The sequence below is a fragment of the Mugil cephalus genome, chromosome 14 (assembly GCF_022458985.1).
Source record: "Mugil cephalus isolate CIBA_MC_2020 chromosome 14, CIBA_Mcephalus_1.1, whole genome shotgun sequence".
NCBI classification, from domain to species: Eukaryota; Metazoa; Chordata; class Actinopteri; order Mugiliformes; family Mugilidae; genus Mugil; species Mugil cephalus.
Window position 1 is genome coordinate 394975 of NC_061783.1, and position 21355 is coordinate 416329.

Here is a 21355-nt window from a genome sequence, read left to right on the forward strand (position 1 = left end):
TATATTTATTTAAACAAATTAAGTAAGGTCAACTTGTTTTTCATAGACAGAAACTTAATTTAACTCAAAAATTTAAGTAAATTTTATACATCTGTAATATTTGCTGTTATGAAGTAATTTAGTAGATTTGAAATAACTGTCTACTGTGACGGAAAAAAGTTAACTCAAATTTGTGCAGACTGGTGAAAATATAGACAATTTATCATGAGTATCGATACTAAAACGGACACATTTGGTATCCAAAGTACACAGTAAAATCAGCATACCCAAATTGTGTGTCTATACGAGTCCACACGTCAGAATGTTAATTTAACACTTTTTCGAGTGTTGGTACCTTTACACTAAGTTAGTGTAAATTTGACTCTTCTTGTAGTTACATTTAACACTGCCTAACACCAACCAGTGTAAGTTTTTTTTAACACTTTTATGTAGTGTTAGCAATTAACTCTCTCAGAGGACTATTTCTTAACTACACACTTAAAAGGTGTCAATATAATTCTTACATAATCCTACAAAAAATACTTGGAAAATACACTTTACTAAAATAAAAAGCTAGTCATGTTTGGCAGTTCAAAAACATTTATTTTCAAACTTTCACCACAAACATTAGAACATGCAACAGTAAGGCACAGTGTAGCGTTAGCACCACTTACGCACGCTACCTAGCAACTCCGAACCATTAGCATCATCTTGTCATGTTTTATATCTATGGTTACAAAGTGCATGACTCGTCTCACTCAGACAAAATGTCAAGCCAAATGTACCATTTACTGCCGTTACTCACTTTCTATGTTACAGTGAGGCCAGGCATGCATGCTAACCTCTAGCTCATTAAACAGGTCGAAAGAGCATCAGTGCCGGCCGAAGGAGTTCTCTAACAGCCCATAATTATAAGAGACTGACCCTGAGAGAACACTAGTTTTAGGGCAAGCAACTCAAATTGTTTAGTCAAAGATACAGAAGTAATGGGGGTGGCCTGAATTTTTTTCTTGATGTAAATAGCACCTCCTCCTTTTCTGGGCTGATCTCTTCGAAAGACATTGTAATCACTAATAGAAATGTCCTTATCTGGGGCATTTTTATTCAGCCAGGTTTCTGACAAAACAAGTATATCTGTATCAGTTAACTGTATCCATATTTTAATTAAGTCAATTTTAGGGAACAAACTTCTGACATTTATGTGGATAATTCCAAGACCAGAGCATGCTTTAAATTCATTAAGAGTATCAATACTGTTCAGTAAAGGGGCTGGGTTCGGCTGGATGTTACCTGACAATAAGAGTAAAAGTAGAATAAAACACTTCCTCTTTACAATAGACGTTTTAACAGAAACCTCATTATTTGGCTTGGTTAGGTCAATGATTAAAGATTCTGTAGGTCTCAAGTTATTTTCCAAAACTGAAAGGCACAACAAACGAAGGAGACCAGTGTTATTTAAAACTGGCACATAAAAGGGCATCAATCTATGAATAGTCAAGGACCAGGTGAGTGTAACCATGGTAACTATACTGCGAAGACCAAGAGCGGGGCGGGGCACGTCACTGTGTACACTGCGAGAGTTCTAGTGTCAATGTACTACGGACCAATGCAAGAATGCCCGAAGTAAGGCAAGAAAAAGCTTCATTGTCACTGCCACCTACAAAGTTCGTAAGTAAAGTTAATTGTATCCAGCGGACGCTGGTGTGGAGCTCGCGGTACGCTCCACCGCCGTTGTCCAGGCGGTCACAATTAACACACACGGCTAGCGGCTAGAGCAGGTGATTAATAGCCAAAGCTAACGACCAGTCGCGGATAGCGGCTATTTCCCAATAGCTGCTAAGCTGTCGCCGCTAGTGCTAGTGGGTTCCAGCAGGAGTTGGTTCCCCACAAATCTCCAGCGATGGAAACCAAACCCACTGCATCAGGATCCAATCTATATGCCAGCTCTGCAGATGGACGAACAGCTTGGGGTCCGGGTTTCAGAGGGTCCTTGGCGAGCGGCAAAGACGACCCTTCGCCCGCACCTCCACGAAGAGGGATCCCCAAAAGATGCTGAACGACACCGATCCCCAATCAGTCGAGCCCGGACAGCCGAATTTCGACACGTCTGGTTCTGAGATGACCACCCAGAGGGAGCCAGCAAGGAGGGCGCCACACGGAGGGATCCACACGGGTGAGGAATCCAGGCTGAAGAGGTAAGATGCCGGTAGAGGCAGGGTGTTGCTCTAGCCTCAGGCTAAACTCACGTGAGTTCAGTGTAATGCGGCCTTATTGTCAATAAAACGGTATAAAAGAGACGATGCACAGGTGATCATGTGCAGTTCAAGTGACCGATTTGACGTTACAGTTTAGGAGCGTATAAAACTAGTAGAAAACACCATTAGAGAGACAACTGTTAGAGGGAGAGAACTGACAACGACGTGTGCGCGGCCATCTTGGTATGGAGATGTGGGGTATTCATGTGTGGGGAGCTTGATGTCATTCATGTAGAGCAGGTGGCTGATTGTTGCGCCTCTTCGGAATGGTGACCATATCCACTCTTTGTGATGATCTGACTGATAAATAAATAAACAGCATTATCATGTACAGAATTATGAACAATTATAGAAAAAGTAGTTGGCAAAACAGTGTCCAAGGTGATGTGGTTGTTTGGCCAGTTGCATAGCATGGATTGTGTCGCATGGTGTTTCCTTGTCCTTGTCGCTGAGGGAGGGATGTAAACTCAAATGTAGTTTTTCCACCCGTAGAGTCTGAAGCCAGGCCCAGACATACTGTGGTCCCATGAACCAGCTCTCCACAACACACTCCCACTGGATCCCATCAAATGCACACAGTCCATTGATTCTGCTGCCAAAGACCTCATGTTCCCCATGAGTACACACGGCAACGCCTACCTAAACCTCCTTCTCCGCTCCTCCACCTCCAACTCCAGCCTGCCATCCCCAGTACTTCTTCTGAAGATTAGCTGGAATCTCGGGCCTCACTCCAGGTAACTCAGGGGACATGGCCAGCGGTAGCAGCTGATCTTTGGAACACATCACCAGACACAATGGCTACTCCACCGAACTCCACAGCCAATGACCAACGACATAGTCAAAGCCAAAAAAGTCCAGAAAGGTGCATTTTTCAAAAGAATTTGTTTGGGGATACCAGGTCTGCCATGTGATCCTCTATTCACCAAGTGACAAGAACATATGGTTGCAGGTCAGATTATATGATTATTAGGTCAATCCTCCGACCTTCAACCAAGACCATCATCGTGCGAAGAGCACAGATGAACAACCTTGTGTTCAAACATGTTGTTAATTATGGACAGACTGTGACTCGCACAGAAGTCCAATAAATGAACACTGCTCAGGTTCAGATTAGGCAGGCTGTTCATCCCAATCACACCCCTCCAGGTCATGCTGGAGGCTTGCCCACATGAGCGTTGAAGTCCCCGGTCAGGGTGTTGTCCAGCGTTCATCCTAGGGCCTCCAAAAAGGGTGGGTACTCAAGGGTGAGCTGCTGTTTGGCACATAAGCGCAAACAACAGTGAGGACCCATTCTCTGGATGGAAGGTGCAGGAAAGCAACCTTTAACCCTACCCGGGAGAACCCCAACAAACAGGCAGGGAGTCTGGGGGCAAACAAAAAGCCCATCCCGGCCCTCTGCCTGCTACACGGCGAACCCCTTTCAAGGACTTGGATTCCAGAGCCAACGCTATATGTCGAGGTGAGGCCAACTATATCTAGTCAATAGCACTCAACCAGTGGTGTATGGCAAGGTAGGGCACTTGCCTACCTTGACTGTGGTAGAAAATGTATGGAAGGGAGTATGCTACTGGCAATTGTAGATTTTAACCCCTGGTGTACCGGGACTTTTTACAGTGTACCGAAACGGACTCAGTCCTGTTCTAATTCTCTCTGACCAATTTGTGATGGTGACGGCTCTTCCACACTGAACGCCGCTGCTGCTCCTCTGTCTCTCATTGAGGGGCGGGGCTGTCCCGCACTCAGCGTGCTGCATGCTTTCTCCATACATCCATGGCTCTCTCACATGTACGTACGGCGCGCATGCCGCTCGTCATACTGTGCTGCAGTCTAGAGACATGCACGTGGAACGCCCATGCTTGTTCGGTTAACAGTACTAATCAGAGCACAATAAAATGAAAGATTGAGAAACATTGTGAATCCGTTGCAGTCAGCTTGCTAAGAACTAAACTAATGACAGCTGCCTGTGGATCCCGTTCATCTTGCCACAAAACACAAAAACGTCTAGCTGAGTCAAACCAGCCCCAAACCCCTGTCTAACATATCACTTGATTTTAGTGAAAATTTTAATTTGTTTCCAGAGATTGAATTTATTCTGACTACAGAAACATGAATTTGTGTTGGCAATAAATAATTTGTTTAAAGAAATGGCAGTTGTGGAAAGTTCAATTTAGGGGTGGGCGATATGGCAAAAATATCATATCACGATTTTTTAAAAATAAAATCACGATTTTGATTTTATCAGGATCTTAAATTGAAAAATGAAAAAAAGACAATTTAGTCCAAAGAACCTTTCTAAATAGATTTTATTTTAAGTAGTCGCAGTTTTGCCTGCATGTGCAAACAATCAAGTTTAAGGTAAACAACAACAACATTCTAATAAAGTGCACTCTTGCAAAAGTAGTAACAACGTTTTCAACCGTCTTGAACGGTACCATATCTTTTGCAAGATGAAAGGTAACTGCTTCTATTACCTCTTTCCATCACTTGCTTGACTTGTCATACGGAGTGCTTTTCTTAAACGCCTGTGTTAATGTTCACTGTTTTCGTCTTATGCTAGCTGCTGCCTCCGTCTGCGGTACCAGTGCCGCCGGGCCCCTCGCTGTTTGGTTCTCAGTATTTTGGGCTGCTTCCTCTTCAAATGAGTGTACAAGTTTGACGTGCGAACCTCTTTTGTGCGCTTCATCAGTTGAGGAAAATCCAAACCAATTCCATATAATGGAAGTAGAATTTTTTTTAGTGACCAACTCCGTTTGGCTTTCAGCCATGGCTCTCCATGCGGCTACCACTACACACATAAACAAGCAGGCGGGTAAAAAGCGCGTCACTGCCCGTAATTCGCTATGATTGGTCGGTCAGGTTGACGATGTAATACGCCTGGTGCGTCGGTGCATTAGCATAGAACTGCAATTTATAGAATGTGCCCTAGACGATCCCACAATCTCTACAGTTTGACAGATCGTTTTCACGTTGTAATCGTTCACGATTTAATATCGTCATATCACCCACCCCTAATTCAATTGAACATTTTTTTTTTTAATTTTATTTATTTTATTTTTTAAACCAGCATAATGTGCAGTAGCCTATGTGGGGAAATCATAGTGCTGTGGAAGCAGAACACTGGGGGTACTTACTGTGTTGTTGATCTAATGCTGGTGAATTTGCCATAAATATGTTAGCTGTGGATCATTTAGCAGAAAAGTTGTAATCCTTAAACTCACGTTCAGTGATGCCTTTGACTCTGAGTTGTGTTGGAATGGAAATCGCTTGGATATTTTGGTTCATTCTTCTGTTGTTGGTAAAACAAAAAGTTATATTGTGAACCCCTCTGTGTGGTACTGAGAGTATAATCCAGTCCATTGTGTTGATAGTGGTAATTGAGTCTAAGCTTCTTGATTTTGCTCTCAAATTGCAACAGATTGCTCCATTTAAATTTATGATGCTCAAAACAATTCCACACCCGGCACCTCAGAGGAGGGGGTGAATCCGTGCCATACCTTGTCCAAAACTGAAATGACGCCACTGTGCTCGACCTCTACCACAAGCTCCGGCTCCTTCCCCACCGAGAAGTGACGTTCCATGTTCCGAGAGCCAGTCTCCATAACCCTGGATCAGACTGCCAAGGCCTCCGCCTTGGTCTGCTGCCTGATTTACAGAGCACTGGACCCTTCATGCTGGGTGGTGGGCCCACGGGGAGGAGAGCCCATGCGTCCAGTTCAGGCTGGGCTGGCTGGACCCCATGGATGAAGGCCTGGCCTCCAGGCACTTGCCCACGAGCCCCTGCCCCAGCCCCTGGCCTTCAAGGTACGACCCTGGTAACCCCCATTTCAGGGTCTTCTCCAGTGTTCTTTGTCTCACCCTTTAGGGTAGGGGCAAAATACCCCGAACAGAATAACCCTAGGGTCACATGGTAAAGTGACAGTTCAAGGAGGAGAGAAGTCATCTACGTTCTACAACCACTTATCCTCTTTGGGGTCACAGGGATTGCTGGAGCCTATCCCAGTTGACATTGGGTGAGAGATGGGGTACAACCTGGACAGATCGCCAGTCCATTGCAGGGCTAACACAGAGACGAACAATTTAGAATCACAAATCAAACTAACAAGCATGTCTTTGGAAGGTGGGAGGAAACAAGTAAAAACAAAATAATCCCATTCACTCATTGGGCCTTGATCTGAGAGAACACTGACACAGTCTTTGACAAATGGTGCCCCCTAGACTTGATTTTCGTTGGCAGCTATAATTTATGGTCATATTATTTATTCATATTGTTTAGTTAAATTTGTTTGGACTTATGTTTTAAGTTGGGTCTCCTGATAGGCTGTGTTTACTCATAGGCCTTAGAGGCTGCTATCATGTTATTGTATATAATGTAAAAGTCTTAATTTAATTGGCATTAAAAAAGCAACTGGAAGGTCTTTTTCTGGTGGCATGGGAGGAAAGTGTGTTCACTTATTATTGTGTCCTACATTTATTGTAGCAACAGTAAACAAAGAAAATGCTCTTTTAAGCCAAATGAACTGCAGCCCCCCTTCTCCTCTAATTAACCCTCCTCTCCTGCCGTTTTTTGAGTTGGTTACTGTCGTGTCACCTATGCACAAATCATAGTCAAACACAGACGTCTTCCCCTAGTGCTTATTTGTTGTCAGTGCAGTTTTGATCAATTAGGCTTCTCTTCCTTGTTACGTATATGTATTGGGGCCAGAGGTATTTGCATCTAAGTTTTACATGCATTTCCTTCCACCCCTGCAGAAATGACAGAGGTAAAAATTATTTGTGTTAGATCCGTATTTTATTGTTGGCATGTATTTCTCCCCTATTCTTCAACTAACAATTTATACCTGAACTCTGCATAGCAAAACTTACTGCAACCCTGTGGTTATTATGTGTAACAACTGATCATCACAGCAACTAGACATGGAAAGGAACTGTCCACCACTAAGAAGTTTTTAGGAAAGACCAGCAGACCAGAAAGACCTGTGAAGGACAAAGAGGGAAAGCATATCATTGTCAAAGATGAACAAAAGAGAAGATGGAACGGAACATTTTAAAGTCCATCTGATTAGAAGGAGGGCTACATAATCAAAATCCCAAAGAAATGTGACCTGAGCAAGTGTGAAAACTACATAGGGATTACACTACTATCTATCCCGGGAAAAGTCTTTTATAGGGCCACACTGGAAAGGATAAAAATGCTGTAGTCCCTCTGCTCAGAGACCAACAGGCAGGCTTCCACAAGGACAGATCATACATAGATCAGATCGCAACACTGCACGTCATCCTAGAGCAGTCACCTTAGCGCAACTCACCGCTATACATCAACTTCGTTGACTAGGCCTTTGACAGCATGCACAGGGAGACACTCTGGAAGTTTCTCTGATACTATGGAGTGCTAGAGAAGCTGACCAACATCATCAAAAACACTATAAAGGGATGGCCTGCAGGAAGATCCACAACGGCCAGCTCACTGGCAGCAATGGACTGGGTCATAAAGCAGTCCTCAGCAGAGCTGCCCCCAGACTCCCTGCCAGCAGAGATGCACCCCCTTTAATAGTAGCACTTGTCTATGCCAAATCCTCCAGATCTCCTGGCCTAACACATCAGTAATAAAGACCTGTGGCAAGATACAAATCCGATACCAGCAGATGAAGAGATCCTCCAACTGTGTTGGAGATGGATAGGCCATCTCTGTAAACTAGCCTTGGAACACCACAAGGTAATTCCTCAAGTGGAATACCAGAAGGAAAAGGAAGAGAGGATGACCATGTAACACCTGGTGCCGTGACTTGGAGGCAGATGCCAAGAAAATGGGTCACACCTGGGAACAGCTATAGAGATTAGGTCAGGACCAAGATGCGTGGACAACACTTATTGATGGCCTAAGGCCCACATGGGGCAATAGGCGTAAGTAAGTTTTAATGTTTTTAGAGCTAAATGTGGAAAAAATTTGTGTTCATTCTAATATGAACAACTTTACAAATGGCACCCCACAGTCATGTTCAACTTTTTAGAATACTGAACACACTTCACTTCTGTTGAGTTATACTATATACTGCAACCATAAGAAAGCTTTTGTGAAATGCTTAAAAACTGGCAAATAATATTGTCATTGCACGTCACCATACAATGAGATAGTTTATCCCTCGTAAGCAAAGTATATATTGAAACAGACACACATTGCAAGGTTACCAAGTTAAAAGACAACAAGATAAAAGCAGCAGTATAAAAATAGCAAGGTAGTTTTAAAATATGTTACAGTCAGTTACGAGAGTTATGGAGATTCAGTTTGTGTATGGCTGTGTGGTAGAAGCTATTCTATGCCATGATGAGGCAGAACCAAGCTCATATGGAGGGCCTTTCTGACATTCATAGCTTTCAGCAGTCATGTTACCTCTCTAGGTTATGAGTCTGCAGGGTAAGCGAGTGGTCAGCAGTGCTGGCTGGTGTCAATCCTTGTTGCTCCTGGAGTTTGTTAATTGCTGAATGCCTCAAAATGCATCTCCTGGTAAGCTGCATTAAAAAATACTATAATTATTAATTCCTGTACTTACTTCCATTGTCTAGAGCCCAGTGAAAGTAATCAGGAATATCAACACACATTTAGCCCATTTCCATTTGGAATCTGACTGTTTCTAATATAATTCTTAACTGGCAGCAGTAACCCTGCATACACCAGACAGCAGCCAAATTCTTCTTTAAACTTGTTTCAAGTTTGTCCCAATTCATTCTAGGTGCTGGAGCACCATTGCCTTACCAATGATGATAGCAGTATTACGCTGGTAGGGGTCATAGGGACAGCGACCTCTTCCTTCATCATACTTGAGGCTCATCGTAAATGTCTTTGACTCCTGATCAGAAAAAAAGGAAAAATTAAAATTGCAATGGAAGTCCAAGACTAATCCAAAAAAAGAACATTAAGTGCAATCTACACTTACAGATACAATCTGGGTATTTTGCTGAAGTATTTTTTAATATAAACAGTGACCAATCATAATTTAGCACCATTAAACAAATGAATCAACTTGAAAGTTTGAGTAAACAAATTTACAATGTAGGTGCAGCGTGGGCTGAAGGCAAATGTTCCACATGCATAGATGTGTGAATTGTTCAAGAACTGCAGTACACGAATGAAATTCGGACAGTCCGTCTAGAAAAAAATCACAAATACCATGAAGTTAGATGTTTAAATAAAACCAAAATGTAGATGGATAGATTTTTACAGTGGGGCTGTTAGTTTACTGTTACTACTACTAGGTGGTACTTGCCATTTTCTTGCCCTTCATGGAACATTGTTCAAGGTCTTTGTTTGGTGGACTCCATTTCAACTGAAAGAAAACAGGAGAGTCAAGTTCCAAAAAAGAAGCTGAGCTTCACATTCATCTCACCCTGCCATCTCATCTCATCATCTTGTCTAACCCTTAACCCATAAAATACAGCAAGGGTAACAACTCAGAATTGTATGCAACAAAACCCTGAAACAAGCGCAACTGGACTTGCAGAGTTTCTTGAAGACGTTTCACCACTCATTCAACTAGCTTTTTTTGGTTTAAAAAGACAGGTGAGGTGTAAGTTTAAATGTGAACATCATATGTGTTGCCCATCACAGTCTTACATAACTATCTGTTAATAACCAAATAATGGCAAAATCTTTTAAAGAAACTCTACAAGTTAATGTGCCCTTTTAAGCTTATTTGTGGATATACCCTGACCTGAATGAGAAAGACAATTCAGAAGTTAATTTTATGGATCTAATTTCAATGAATGATCTTTCTCCTTCTCCAAAACAGACAGATCAAAGGACAGAAGCTGCCAGTCACCCAATACCCGGGCGTATTAGCAATTGGGTTGGGTTTTCCATATTTCGTTCTGTGACAGCATCTGTGATGTTTATTACAAAAAGACAATAAAAACAAATCTAAGTCTTGGGTGACATTAAAGTGGGAAGATGGTGGCAGACTGTGGTGTATAGTGCGACATGTTCATGTAGCATCATGTTGCTGAAACTATTTAACTAATTAAACTGCAAAAAAATAAATGATAAACATTACAAGACATTTAAATCTGATGATATTTTTCTATCTGCAATTTTCTGAAAAATAAAGTGCAGGTAGATAGTTAAGTACAGGAAAATACACAATTTCTGGTTTGAATTGCAGTTTCATACATTCAAAATGTAGTGGTAGTGATTAATTGTTAAGTAGTGACAATCAGGTGTAAGTTTGCAATAATGGGTCAGCAAAGAGCAGTTGTTACCCTACCTTGGTTTTCAGTATGATGTCATCCTGGCTAACATTAAGTGCTAAAACAGCATCCCTGGCTCCTACGTAAAGCATGTTGCCATCCTCACTGAGCAGCAGTACCGTGGTGTTGCTGACATCATGGTTACTGAAGCAGGTAAGATGTCTTCCAGGACTACCTACCATTTTTAAAAGCAGTTGACACTGGGGTTAGACATTTTCATTCTGTAATTACAGACAACTAAAAGTATAGAGATGTGAGCACAATGCAATTTTATACTGTACAGAGCATTCATGGCTCAGATTTAAAAAACCTTGATTGTGTCAACCCCACTTGTTACGTCATAGAAATTTCTTTCATTCATGTGAGCTGAAAAATGATTGAAATGTAAAATATACAGGTATGCATTAAAATGTATGCATTAGAGGTAAGCACCTCTGGTCTGTGCATTTTTTGGTATTTCAAGTTTGCTTTTAAAATCACAAATGAAAACGGGAAAAACTAATTGATTTTAAAATGTACTGCCCCTTCCCTGAGTTAATTTTTTTTAACCCATGTTTTATTGGGTTTTCAGCGACAATATGCAGCATACACACTTTTCTCTATCCAACTGGAGATGACAATTGTACACATTATATCCAAATTAAAATTACAAGCAAATGACGAACAAACAAAAACAAATATCTACTCCCAATTAAATACATTAAATATATTAAATCAAATATATACATTCAGACATTCATATATACAAGCACACATATAATTAAGTAATCAAGAAACCAACAGGACTTACACTAAAACACTGTGATGCACTGTGTGAATTATGTAACAGAGGTGGTAGAGGAGGAAGGCTAACCAGTCTTACAATGTGAACAAAGACATGACAGGACCGTTTAGTAAAGATGGACTAGTTAGTTAGTTATGCTCTTCAGTGCTGCTGTGAGTAATATATTCAAAAGATATTTCTCTGACCTCCTATTCAATCCTTTAGGCATCTCTCCTAATAGAGCCACAGTAGGATCTTGAGGCATATTCTTTTTAAGAGAATCAAATACCTCCCCCCAGAATGTCTTTAGTTTGGGACATAACTAGTATATAGAGATACGACTGGTAGTATGTGCTCCACAATTTCTCCAGCATGACCTGGAATGTGACTGGCTCATTCTAGATACTATTTCTGGAGTCCTGAAAAATTTAACAATTATCTTCCACTTAAACTCCCTCCATGTATTTGAACTTGTGACCAGGTATGCCTCACTACACACCTCCTCCCAGGCTTCCTGCAATATAACCATATTCATTTCTGCCTCATATCTCTGCTTTATTTGTAAGGAGTTTTGTGTATTCATGGATAAAAATATATTGAAGAATCTACCAATCAATCTCTATTTCCTGTTTCTATTTCTATTAGGAACTGTTTGATAGGAGAAGTTCTTGTGAGTTTTCCCCATTCTTCATGCCCTGTCAGAAATGTTCTAAGTTGCAGATATCGGTAGAAATCCATCTTGGAAAGACCATTACCATTTCTCAACTGTGCACATGTTCTTAGATTACCAAAACTGAATAACTGGTACAGATAAACCAGGCCATATCCGGACCACCTTCTGAAGCCAATGTCCAAATTATTAGGTGTAAAGTTCTTCATAGATCCTATGCTGATTAATGATGAAATTTGTGTTGGTAATCCAAAAGCTGACTGTACTTTAATACAAATTTTAAAAGTGTTCTTAGTCCAAGTTGCCATTTCCTTTATGGGAGCATCCAGGAAGTGTAGGTCTTGTAGAGATTTTGGCGAACATAAACATTTTTCTATGTTAAGCCAACGTGTGTCTATATTGTTCTGAAGCCACGCTATCATAGGCTTTGTATGATAGTAAAATAATATTTTACATTTGGGAGTTTAAGACCACCCTTTGATTTAGATAACTGCAGGATTTTGAGTCGAATTCTAGGGCGCTTTTTTTCCATACAAATTTTGACATAATTTTCTCCAAATTATCGAATGCTTTTCTTTTATCATATATGACAAAAGTAAAAATACCAAAAGCTACATGTATCACTTGAACTTGTTCAAGTATCAAGCCTAGATATGTTTGTCTAAAAATGTTAAACTGACATTTTGCTGCCTTTAATTACTTTTAAGTTTGACAACTGTATAAAGAAAAATATGTATAAATAAAGAAAAATATACATATGATTGTGAAAGGTTTCACTCACCCATAGGGAAGGAGACTCTGGGATTCAGCCTTGTCAGACCTGGGCTCATAAAATCAAGGAGGGCCACGATGAGAGACAACAGGGTGTGATATTTCATGACTGCAGGAATGAGGGAGTCTGACCTCAGGTACTTTAAAGGTCACACATTGAGCACTGTTCAGATGCTCAAGAATGTCAGATCATAGTTGCAGTGAAATACTCTGCTTTCCATGGCAGAACATCACTGGATTCTGAGACAGATAAACAAACAGAGATACACCTTACTGTTCAGTACTCAAATTACATGAAATGCAACTCATGTTTCAGGTCTGGAAAAAAAAGAAAAAGAAAAAAGATCTATATGGACACTACTGCAATTTGGGAAAGATCTATATGGACACTACCACAAATACCCCCCTGATTTGCTTTAGCAGCTTATGGTGGCCATTTGGCCGTTTTGTTCAAGTCCCAGAGGTCGACCCTGGGAGTTGTCTGTGTAAAGAGTTGGTCAATTTTTCCATGTCCAGAATGGAATCTGCATTGCATTAAATTTGAAGTTTGACAATCAGTATTTACATTTCCATGAAAAAAGGAGGTAGTGAACTCAGCCTCAAGTCCCACAGTCTCCCTGACATCCATGCAACATCGAAGAGGCAAATAAGACAAGTGAGCCCAACAATATCAAGAGAATCAGGGAATTTCTCATCCCTCGGTGGCCTCTGGGTAGACCATTAAGAAACTCTACCTCATCCCCCAAGGACATGATGGAAGGATTCAGGAGATCCTCAAAGTGCTCTTTCCACAACATCTCCAGTCGAGTTAGTGGTTCTCCTCTTCAGCTGAACATAATCTAAGATAAACCCTGCTCCATGAGTTTGCATATGGTTTGTCCAAATCTTCTCCATAGCCTCATGGAACTCTTCAAACACCCATTTTTCTCACCAGGTAAAGCTGTGCCCTTCTAGCCATGTGGTACCTTCCTGCTGCTTCCAGAGACGAGGCCCGAATGGCCACCAAATTCATCTTGATAGCTGTATATCCGACTGGCATCTACCAGTGGTATCTAAGGCTCTCCATGAAAAACTGTGGAGTCTCTGGATGGTGTCTTCCAGGACTCCCCAACATTCTCCAAAAAGACAGAATAGTCAGCCTCTTTCCCACTACGGCCCCACCAGAGGAGGGGAGGATTATAAGCTTTTTCCTGTTCCCGAAATGTTGTTGCGCGTAACTTAATAAATAATTATTATAAATAATAAACTGTGTCCCCAATGAAATGTCCCCAGTTTTCATTTGATGAATGCAGTTTCTGCTGTAGACACTTTGTGTAGTGTAGTTGTGTGTGAATAATTAGATTTCTCTGATGCTCCGTCTCCTCTGTTTTCGCTTGGTGGGGCACAGCTGAGATGGCCTTGGTGAACTGCTGCACATGAATGCATGTGTACAGTGCACACTTCAGTTTGGGTAGTGTGGCCTGGAGTTCGGGGCCCCAGAGCGCTTTTTGAAGCAAGGGTGGGGACTGCTCAGGACTTGTTAGCTCGGCTAACAGCTATAGTATATTGTCTGTGGTGACCAAGCTGTGCATGATATGACAATGTATGTTGTCAGATTGACACAGTGGTGTGGTGGTTAGCACTGATACCTCCCATCCAGAAGGTCCCGATTCAAGTCTGACTCTGACCTTTCTGGATAGAGTTTGCATGTTGTGTGGGTTTACTCCGGCTACTGTTTTTTTCTTGTGAGGGTATTGATTATGGTATTTTTTGGATTGTGCTGTAATATTTTCCTCATGACCCACCAGAATTTCCAAACCAAAATCGCCACTGATTATATGACATAAATGGTCAACCGGAAATGGGGTCGTATTAACCCACTGAAAAGACACATATCGCTGCCTAGTGTAGAAGGGGAGGACATGTTCCTGTCAGTTATTTGATTTTCTCCGCTGCATGTAAAGTGGGACAAGGGCAGCGTAACGAAAGTGGAATTTTGAGCATAGCTCGATTAAGCTGGTACTGATTGTCAGTGAGAGGGTCTCAAGGTGTGAATGGGTTTTTTTGGGGGTACAGAAGTTGAGAGTGAACTGTAAACTCTCCACTCTTGACTACTTGTGATGCCTTACTTGCAATGACTGCCACTCTGTCAACAGAGACTGAGACGCTGGCAAAGCGGGGATGAAGTTTATCAACCATATCTTTATTCATTGTGTTGTATTTAAATAAAACAAAACAGCATTTGAGACATTTAAGCAGCGACTGGGAAGGGAAAGATGAGAAGTGGAACTAAAGTGGATCGCCTCAGTGGCAGTTCGGTGCACTATGATGCCTTCACGTGTCTGTCTGTCTGTCTGTCTGTCTACCAATCCCCTCTCTGTGGTCCAATCGGTGTGCAGCCACTGTAGCACGAGGTCATCACAAACCCCAAGCGCACATCTGCGGTCCAATTGTCTGTGGAGCAATGATGCCCCTCTCTCCATTCACTCCTCAGGATCCACAAATAACTTTGCATTGTTTATGACGTTGAACACCCGCTCATTGACTTTGATTGATTGAGACATGGCAAAATCTGAGGCTGGGCGTATCAATTTAAATATAGATAGTATCAATACTAAGGCAAGTATTGGTATTGGATTGATGCTAGCGTGCTGAGATTTCTTACAGTTTCTCTTCTGTACGTTCAGCAAATTACTCATCACAGAGTTCATGCAAGCACAGCTTCTCTCCAAGTCTGTGCGTGGCAGGAGCTCCTCCTTCCATACCTGTAGTAAAAGGTGAACAGAGTTTGACATTCAAATCCTAGCATCACAGCAGTATTGCACAGCTGGTACTGATGCCGTTGTCGGTACGAGATGTGCTCGCCCTACCAGATGTGCTCGCCCCTAGTATCCCGCGCTTCCGGAAGACGTCACTTCCGGTCAAACACGTTTGTGAAATTTCGACCATGTTCGTTTTCATTCGGCTTGGCCTGCAAGATCGGCTCGCAGTTAGACAACACAAATACACAGAATTTCTACATTTCACAAATTCATTTTATCCATTTTTATCATTTTATTGTTACCACATGATAAACCTGATAGATTTGAACTTTGACGCTGATAGTTATATTTAACTTATTTGTAGTTTTTCTGTTACACGTTGAGTGTTAGGGTATAAAGTGGTGTCGGATTTGTGTTTGTTTTCATTCGACTCAGGCTGCAACCAGTTATAAAACGCGCCGAGTGAAGTGGCACAGAATGGAGCTGAACAGCCCGATCCAGTATTTGTCATCGTGTGTTTTATGCAAACTTAAAAATTATAATAAAAACTTTATTGAGCTATCTCTTCCAAACATTTTGTGAAAAATAAATTAAACTCGTGTTGTCTAACCGTGAGACAATCTTGCAGGCCAAGCCGAATGAAGAAAAAAAAAACATGGTTGAATTTTCACGAACATGTGTTTGACTGCATAGATATAAACACTAGATGCCACCTCTGCCATCTCTGTCCATTGGAACGATGCGTAAACGTGGCCACCATGTTAGGGAGGGGGAAGCCATGTTTACTTACTGGACGCAGATGTCTAACAACAAAACTCATCATAACTCACTGAATTTTCAACCAATTTTCTAATTAGTTTTCTTATAGTTTATTATACATGTCAGACATATATTTATGATCCAATATAGATTGATCAAATTAAAAATGCAGATAATGTGAAACGCCATCGAAAAACTTGTAACTATTTGTCAAAACGGATATAATAGAGTTTATGATATAATGATCAAAATAAAACAAGATATAATTACAGGAAGAGTATGTGTTAAAGTATAAAATTCCCTGGGAAATTTTGAAAGCCGCAGGAAACGTCTCTGTCAACATGGAAATGAGCACTTTTAGCCTACATTTAGCACAGTTAGCTTACGGTTACCACAGTTAGCTTACAGTTAACGCACAGTTATCACACTTAACCCACATTTAGCACAGTTAGCTTACGGTTAGCACAATTAGATTACATTTAGTACAGTTAACCCACATTTAGCATAGTTAGCACAGATAACCCACATTTAGCACACTTAATCCATATTTAGCACAGTAGGATATGGTTAGCACAGTTAGCCTGTGTGTGAGAGTAATTTGCGCCTACTTTCGCATGTGTGTGCGTCTTACTGTTCTTTCTGTGTGTATCTGTAACTGTAATAACATAAAGTGACCTGTGTGTTTGTGTGGGGGGAGGTGTGTTGGCTGGTGTGTGTTGAAACATAAATGCATGGGAGACAGGGATCAGCAGTATTAACAGCAGAGATATCAGAGGAGACCCTGATTAATGAATTGCTCTCAGCTGTGGCTCATGCCTGTGGGTCAGGGGCTGCCATGGCAGCTCAAGGTGGTTGTCAGTGACAACAGAAGTGCACTGAGCTGGTACAGAGAGAAGAGGTGGATTTTCTCCCTCTTCGCTGGTCTCACATTTGGGCTTGCTATGACAAATTGGTAGCTCCTATGGAAAATACACGCAAACCGTGGGCATCTTAAGACCTTCCTGAAGACTGTGATATGTTTTTGTCTTTCTAGAATAAATATTTTGGAGACACATACAAGTTTAAAACAGGAGTCCCTTCTACTTCTCTGACAAAATCTTTGCAATACAGTCAATGGAGAAGAGACAGGCACGTGACCGCGAACAGAGGCTCTCAGTTTAAATTTTGTATGTCTCACTGCTTTGCCAAGCACATTGTGAGAGACAGAACAAGCTTGTCTACAACTGTGGAAAAAATTTTCAAGCAATTTCACACACGTGCCTTTTACTCTTAGTGATAACATCATCCACTCTGGCACGACTTTTTTCAAAATGATTATGGTCGTCGAACAGTGATTGATCAAAAACTATAAGACCTATCAAAACTCGGATTAATACACCAATACACAAGGCTTGTGTCTACATTTTAAAGTTTCAATGAAGTCTCTAGGTGAAAGTATGCCTGAGTAGTAGACCTTTGATCTTTTTTATGTTTTATTTATTTTATTTTTTTTGCCCGTCCCATTCATTTTGAACGGGAAATTTTTGACGTCGCCAAAAAATCATATTTCGTAAAGAAAAGTAATAGCACACCAATCCCGATCAAACCACACGTTTTGATATATAACTCGCCCTACAGCTCGGACAAGTTAAGGGACGAAAAAAGTTAGGAAGATGAAAAATAAGAAGAAGATAAAATAAGAAGAAGATGCCTGAGTCACTTCTTATTTTTCATCTTCCTCCCTTTTTTTGTCCCTAAACGCGACCGAGCTGTAGGGTGAGCTGCCCCTTTGCCCTGTGGCCCTAATAAGATAAAACACAAGGTATAACAATAGTGCCTCAGGGCTAACGTGGGTGTTGCCCCGTGGCCCTTATAACATTTAAACTTAGAAGGACTTTAATGATCCACGCGGGGAAATTACTTTGTCACCATAGCTTCGTTGCACATAAAAGTAAACACTCTTAAACAAAAACACAAGAAAATTCAAATGAAATAAGATTAGCATGGATTATGTCATCACATGGTGTTTCCTTGTCCGCTGAGGAATAAATATCATATATAATAATATATTTTATTTATAACACACTTTACATTTTAAGGACAAAACAACTCCATCTGACCAACGCTGGGTTCTGTTTATGTAGCTACAGTTCAGACACACAACTTACGTTTGCAGTTAACATTATATAAAAAACTGATAGATGGTTTAGGAACAACATTTCCTACTTAGTACAATTACATTCAGTGGCTGATTTCTAAATGTCACTTTTATCATATTACTGATGTCTTAAAAACATATTTTGTTTTCTTATCCTTACATGAGCTAGTAACAAGATACGGCAGTTTAATTTAAGTAACCTTTAGAGATACATTCAACAAGTTCAATAAATAAAATAAGTAATAAATAAAACAGTTAAATATTATAAAACATCCTCTCACTTGTGAAATTGTATTCTTTGTTGCTTGGTTTTGATGTTTCTTTCATGGGAACATCCATAAACGACACAAAAGTCTGTCATTTTAGTGTCAGTCAGATGCACTGACTACAGTCTGACTGCTGGTAAGAACCCCTGCCCAAGATGGCAGCCGCATTGATGTGTCTGACCAGCCAGAATGCGGCATCTAGTGTGTATATATAATGTGTCGGTACTCAGAAGAGAAGACAATTATGTGGGATGCAGACTCACTTCTGCGGTGGAAAATTAATGAGCCAGTGTTCCCCTCTCTGAACATTTTTTATGTTTATTATTTTTGCTTTTGTTTACTTATTGTGCTCAAGTGATTACTGTTACTGACTTTATTTTCCATCGTTGTTGTGTTGTTGACATTGTCATATTTATATTTTGTTACATTGTTCCCTTTTCTTATTTTGCACTAATGACTTTTTTTTTATCAGTTGTGTATAGTGAAAGGTGACTTATGTAAAATTTTATATTATTAAATAGTTTTATACTGTAATTAGTTTAGAAAACCCGGTTTATGTGTCTAAATATTCAGGATATTCAGTCAGGATTAGAGCTCTACTGCTAATGGCAGGAGTACTAAATATGATTTTGATGTGATGGTTTAATAATTTTTTGTTCAGTTTTGAACACATTCTCTGTCATTTGTTGTTTGATCCCAACAATGCTGAGAACTGCCATATTGAAACTGTTAAGAATTTAGCTTTGTTAGTTATTCTTGTAAACAATAAACAAAATAAATATAATTTGTATTTTTTTGTGTCTGTCTATTGCAGCCACATTTTTTGGCTGTCCAAAACACCATATATTCGAGAAAAGAGTGTGTCAGAGTCTCAAGACATCAAAGTTGGCACACCATAGAGCTGATAACTGCAATGACTGGCACCAAAGTCAAAACTGGACTCCAGGCACTCTTACAACAGGCTCTGCAGTTGCACAATAAGTAATAGATTAATGTTTTGCTGCTATTAAAATATCCTTATAAAATGATATTTTAGATTTTGTAAAACCACTATTTGTGTGCCTGCATAAAAATGGTATGTCAGTAGGTGGTGAGGCGTCACATTCATTGTGAGTATACAATGAATGTGCACTTGAATCTGACTCCCGACAAATCGCTTAGCAGGATTAGCTTGCCTACTAGTTTTTGTAAGTGCTCACAATACAACAACTTTGTCAAAAGCATCAAAAGACACCAGTTCTGGAAAAGCACTCTTTGGACAGATGAACCTGTACAAGAATGATGGGAAGAAGAAAGTATGAAGAATACTTGGAACAGCTAATGATTCAAAGCACACACAAAGCAAGCAAAACATAGTGGTGGCAGTGAGATGCATGCTCATGCACATCTGCCAATAGCACTGCCTCACCTGTGTTATATTGATGATGTGAAAGAAGACAGAAGCACCCGGATGAATTCTGAAGTGTATAGGGATATATTTTCTGATCCAGATCTCAAGCCAATTAAGCATGCATTTCACTTGCTCAAGACAAAACTTAAGTCAGAAAGACCCACAAGCAAGCAACAACTGACGACAACTACAGTAAACAACTGGCAAAGCATGACAAAGGAGGACGCCCAGCGTTTGGTGATGTCCATGGGTTCCAGACTTCAGGCCTTAATTGCCCTTGAAAGATTCTTTTTATTAATGACTGGTCATTAGGGCTATGGGGCAACGCCTGAGGCCCTATTGTTATTCCGCGTGTTTCTTCTTATTATTATTATTATTTTTAGGGCTATGGGACAAAGCCTATACCGCGTGTTTCTTCTTCATATTTTTTTATTTTTCCTCTTCCTCCTTTTTTTTCGTCCCTTAACTCGTCCTACAGCTCGACGAGTGAATTTTTGTGAAATGACTTGAAATTTTTCTCTTTCTCAGCTGACACTGAAAGAGGTGTTGAAAAATAAAGACAAATTGCCCCAGGACAGCGAAAAGACCAAAAAGATCACAGCCAAGATAGCTGAATTTATCGCGTTGGATGACCAGCCTCTGTCTGGTTGCAAATGTCGGTTTTCCTTCCATCTCCTGGATTACTTGGAGCCACGGTATGGGTTGCCTTCTCGTCATTACGTTACGGACACAGCTCTGCCGGCCATTTACAAGAAGCTATGTGACCACCTGCTGATATTTGCATCAGAGGTTTGGGTTTACTATAGACATATGGAGTTCGTCTGTTTGTCCGATGTCACTGCTGACAGCCTGAGGCTTGCTAAGGAATCCCTCATCCAGGAGGTGATGAAGATAGAGGAGGGCAGGGACACCAGTAAAAGGCCAGAGGTGGCAGAGACTGTGAGCAAGGCACCTCGTCAAGAGGCAAGAAGCAGCCTGGGCAGTGTCGAGATCTTAGAGTGTCAGTCAGAGGCCCAATCTGTGAGTACCACATCAGCAGATGTTCAGGTGCAGACCTATCTCTCAGAGCAAGCCATCCCTAGGCAAAGCAATCCACTAGACTACTGGAAAAAACATGCTACACAGTTCCCATCACTGGCTGCTGTTGCAACCACATTTCTCCCTGCACCTCAGTGGACAGTGAGAGACTCTTTACTGCAGTGTCAAACTCTTCATGAGAAAATGATCAGCTTTCCCCTGACAACGTAGAGATGCTGATTTTCCTCTAAGAAAACATCCACTTCATTTTGAAGCCGTAGAGCAGGCATGTCAAACATACGGCCCGCGGGCCGGACCCGGCCCGTTGGGTCATTTAATCCGGCCCGGCATAAATTTCTGAGTATGTCA

The 21355-nt window shown here is 40.9% G+C and overlaps 1 protein-coding gene across 1 annotated transcript in view; it reads right to left on the reverse strand.

Annotated features, from left to right (window-relative positions):
- Positions 1 to 21355, reverse strand: part of sema4ab (sema domain, immunoglobulin domain (Ig), transmembrane domain (TM) and short cytoplasmic domain, (semaphorin) 4Ab) — a 102243-nt gene that overhangs the window by 65754 nt on the left and 15134 nt on the right. The window contains exons 2-6 of the mRNA XM_047604241.1: positions 12687 to 12916; positions 10490 to 10647; positions 9497 to 9556; positions 9280 to 9378; positions 8986 to 9079 (exon numbers count right to left, since the gene is read on the reverse strand). Coding sequence (XP_047460197.1) covers positions 8986 to 9079; positions 9280 to 9378; positions 9497 to 9556; positions 10490 to 10647; positions 12687 to 12783 — 508 coding nt within the window. The 5' untranslated portion in view covers positions 12784 to 12916. The remainder of the gene's footprint in view (positions 1 to 8985; positions 9080 to 9279; positions 9379 to 9496; positions 9557 to 10489; positions 10648 to 12686; positions 12917 to 21355) is intronic.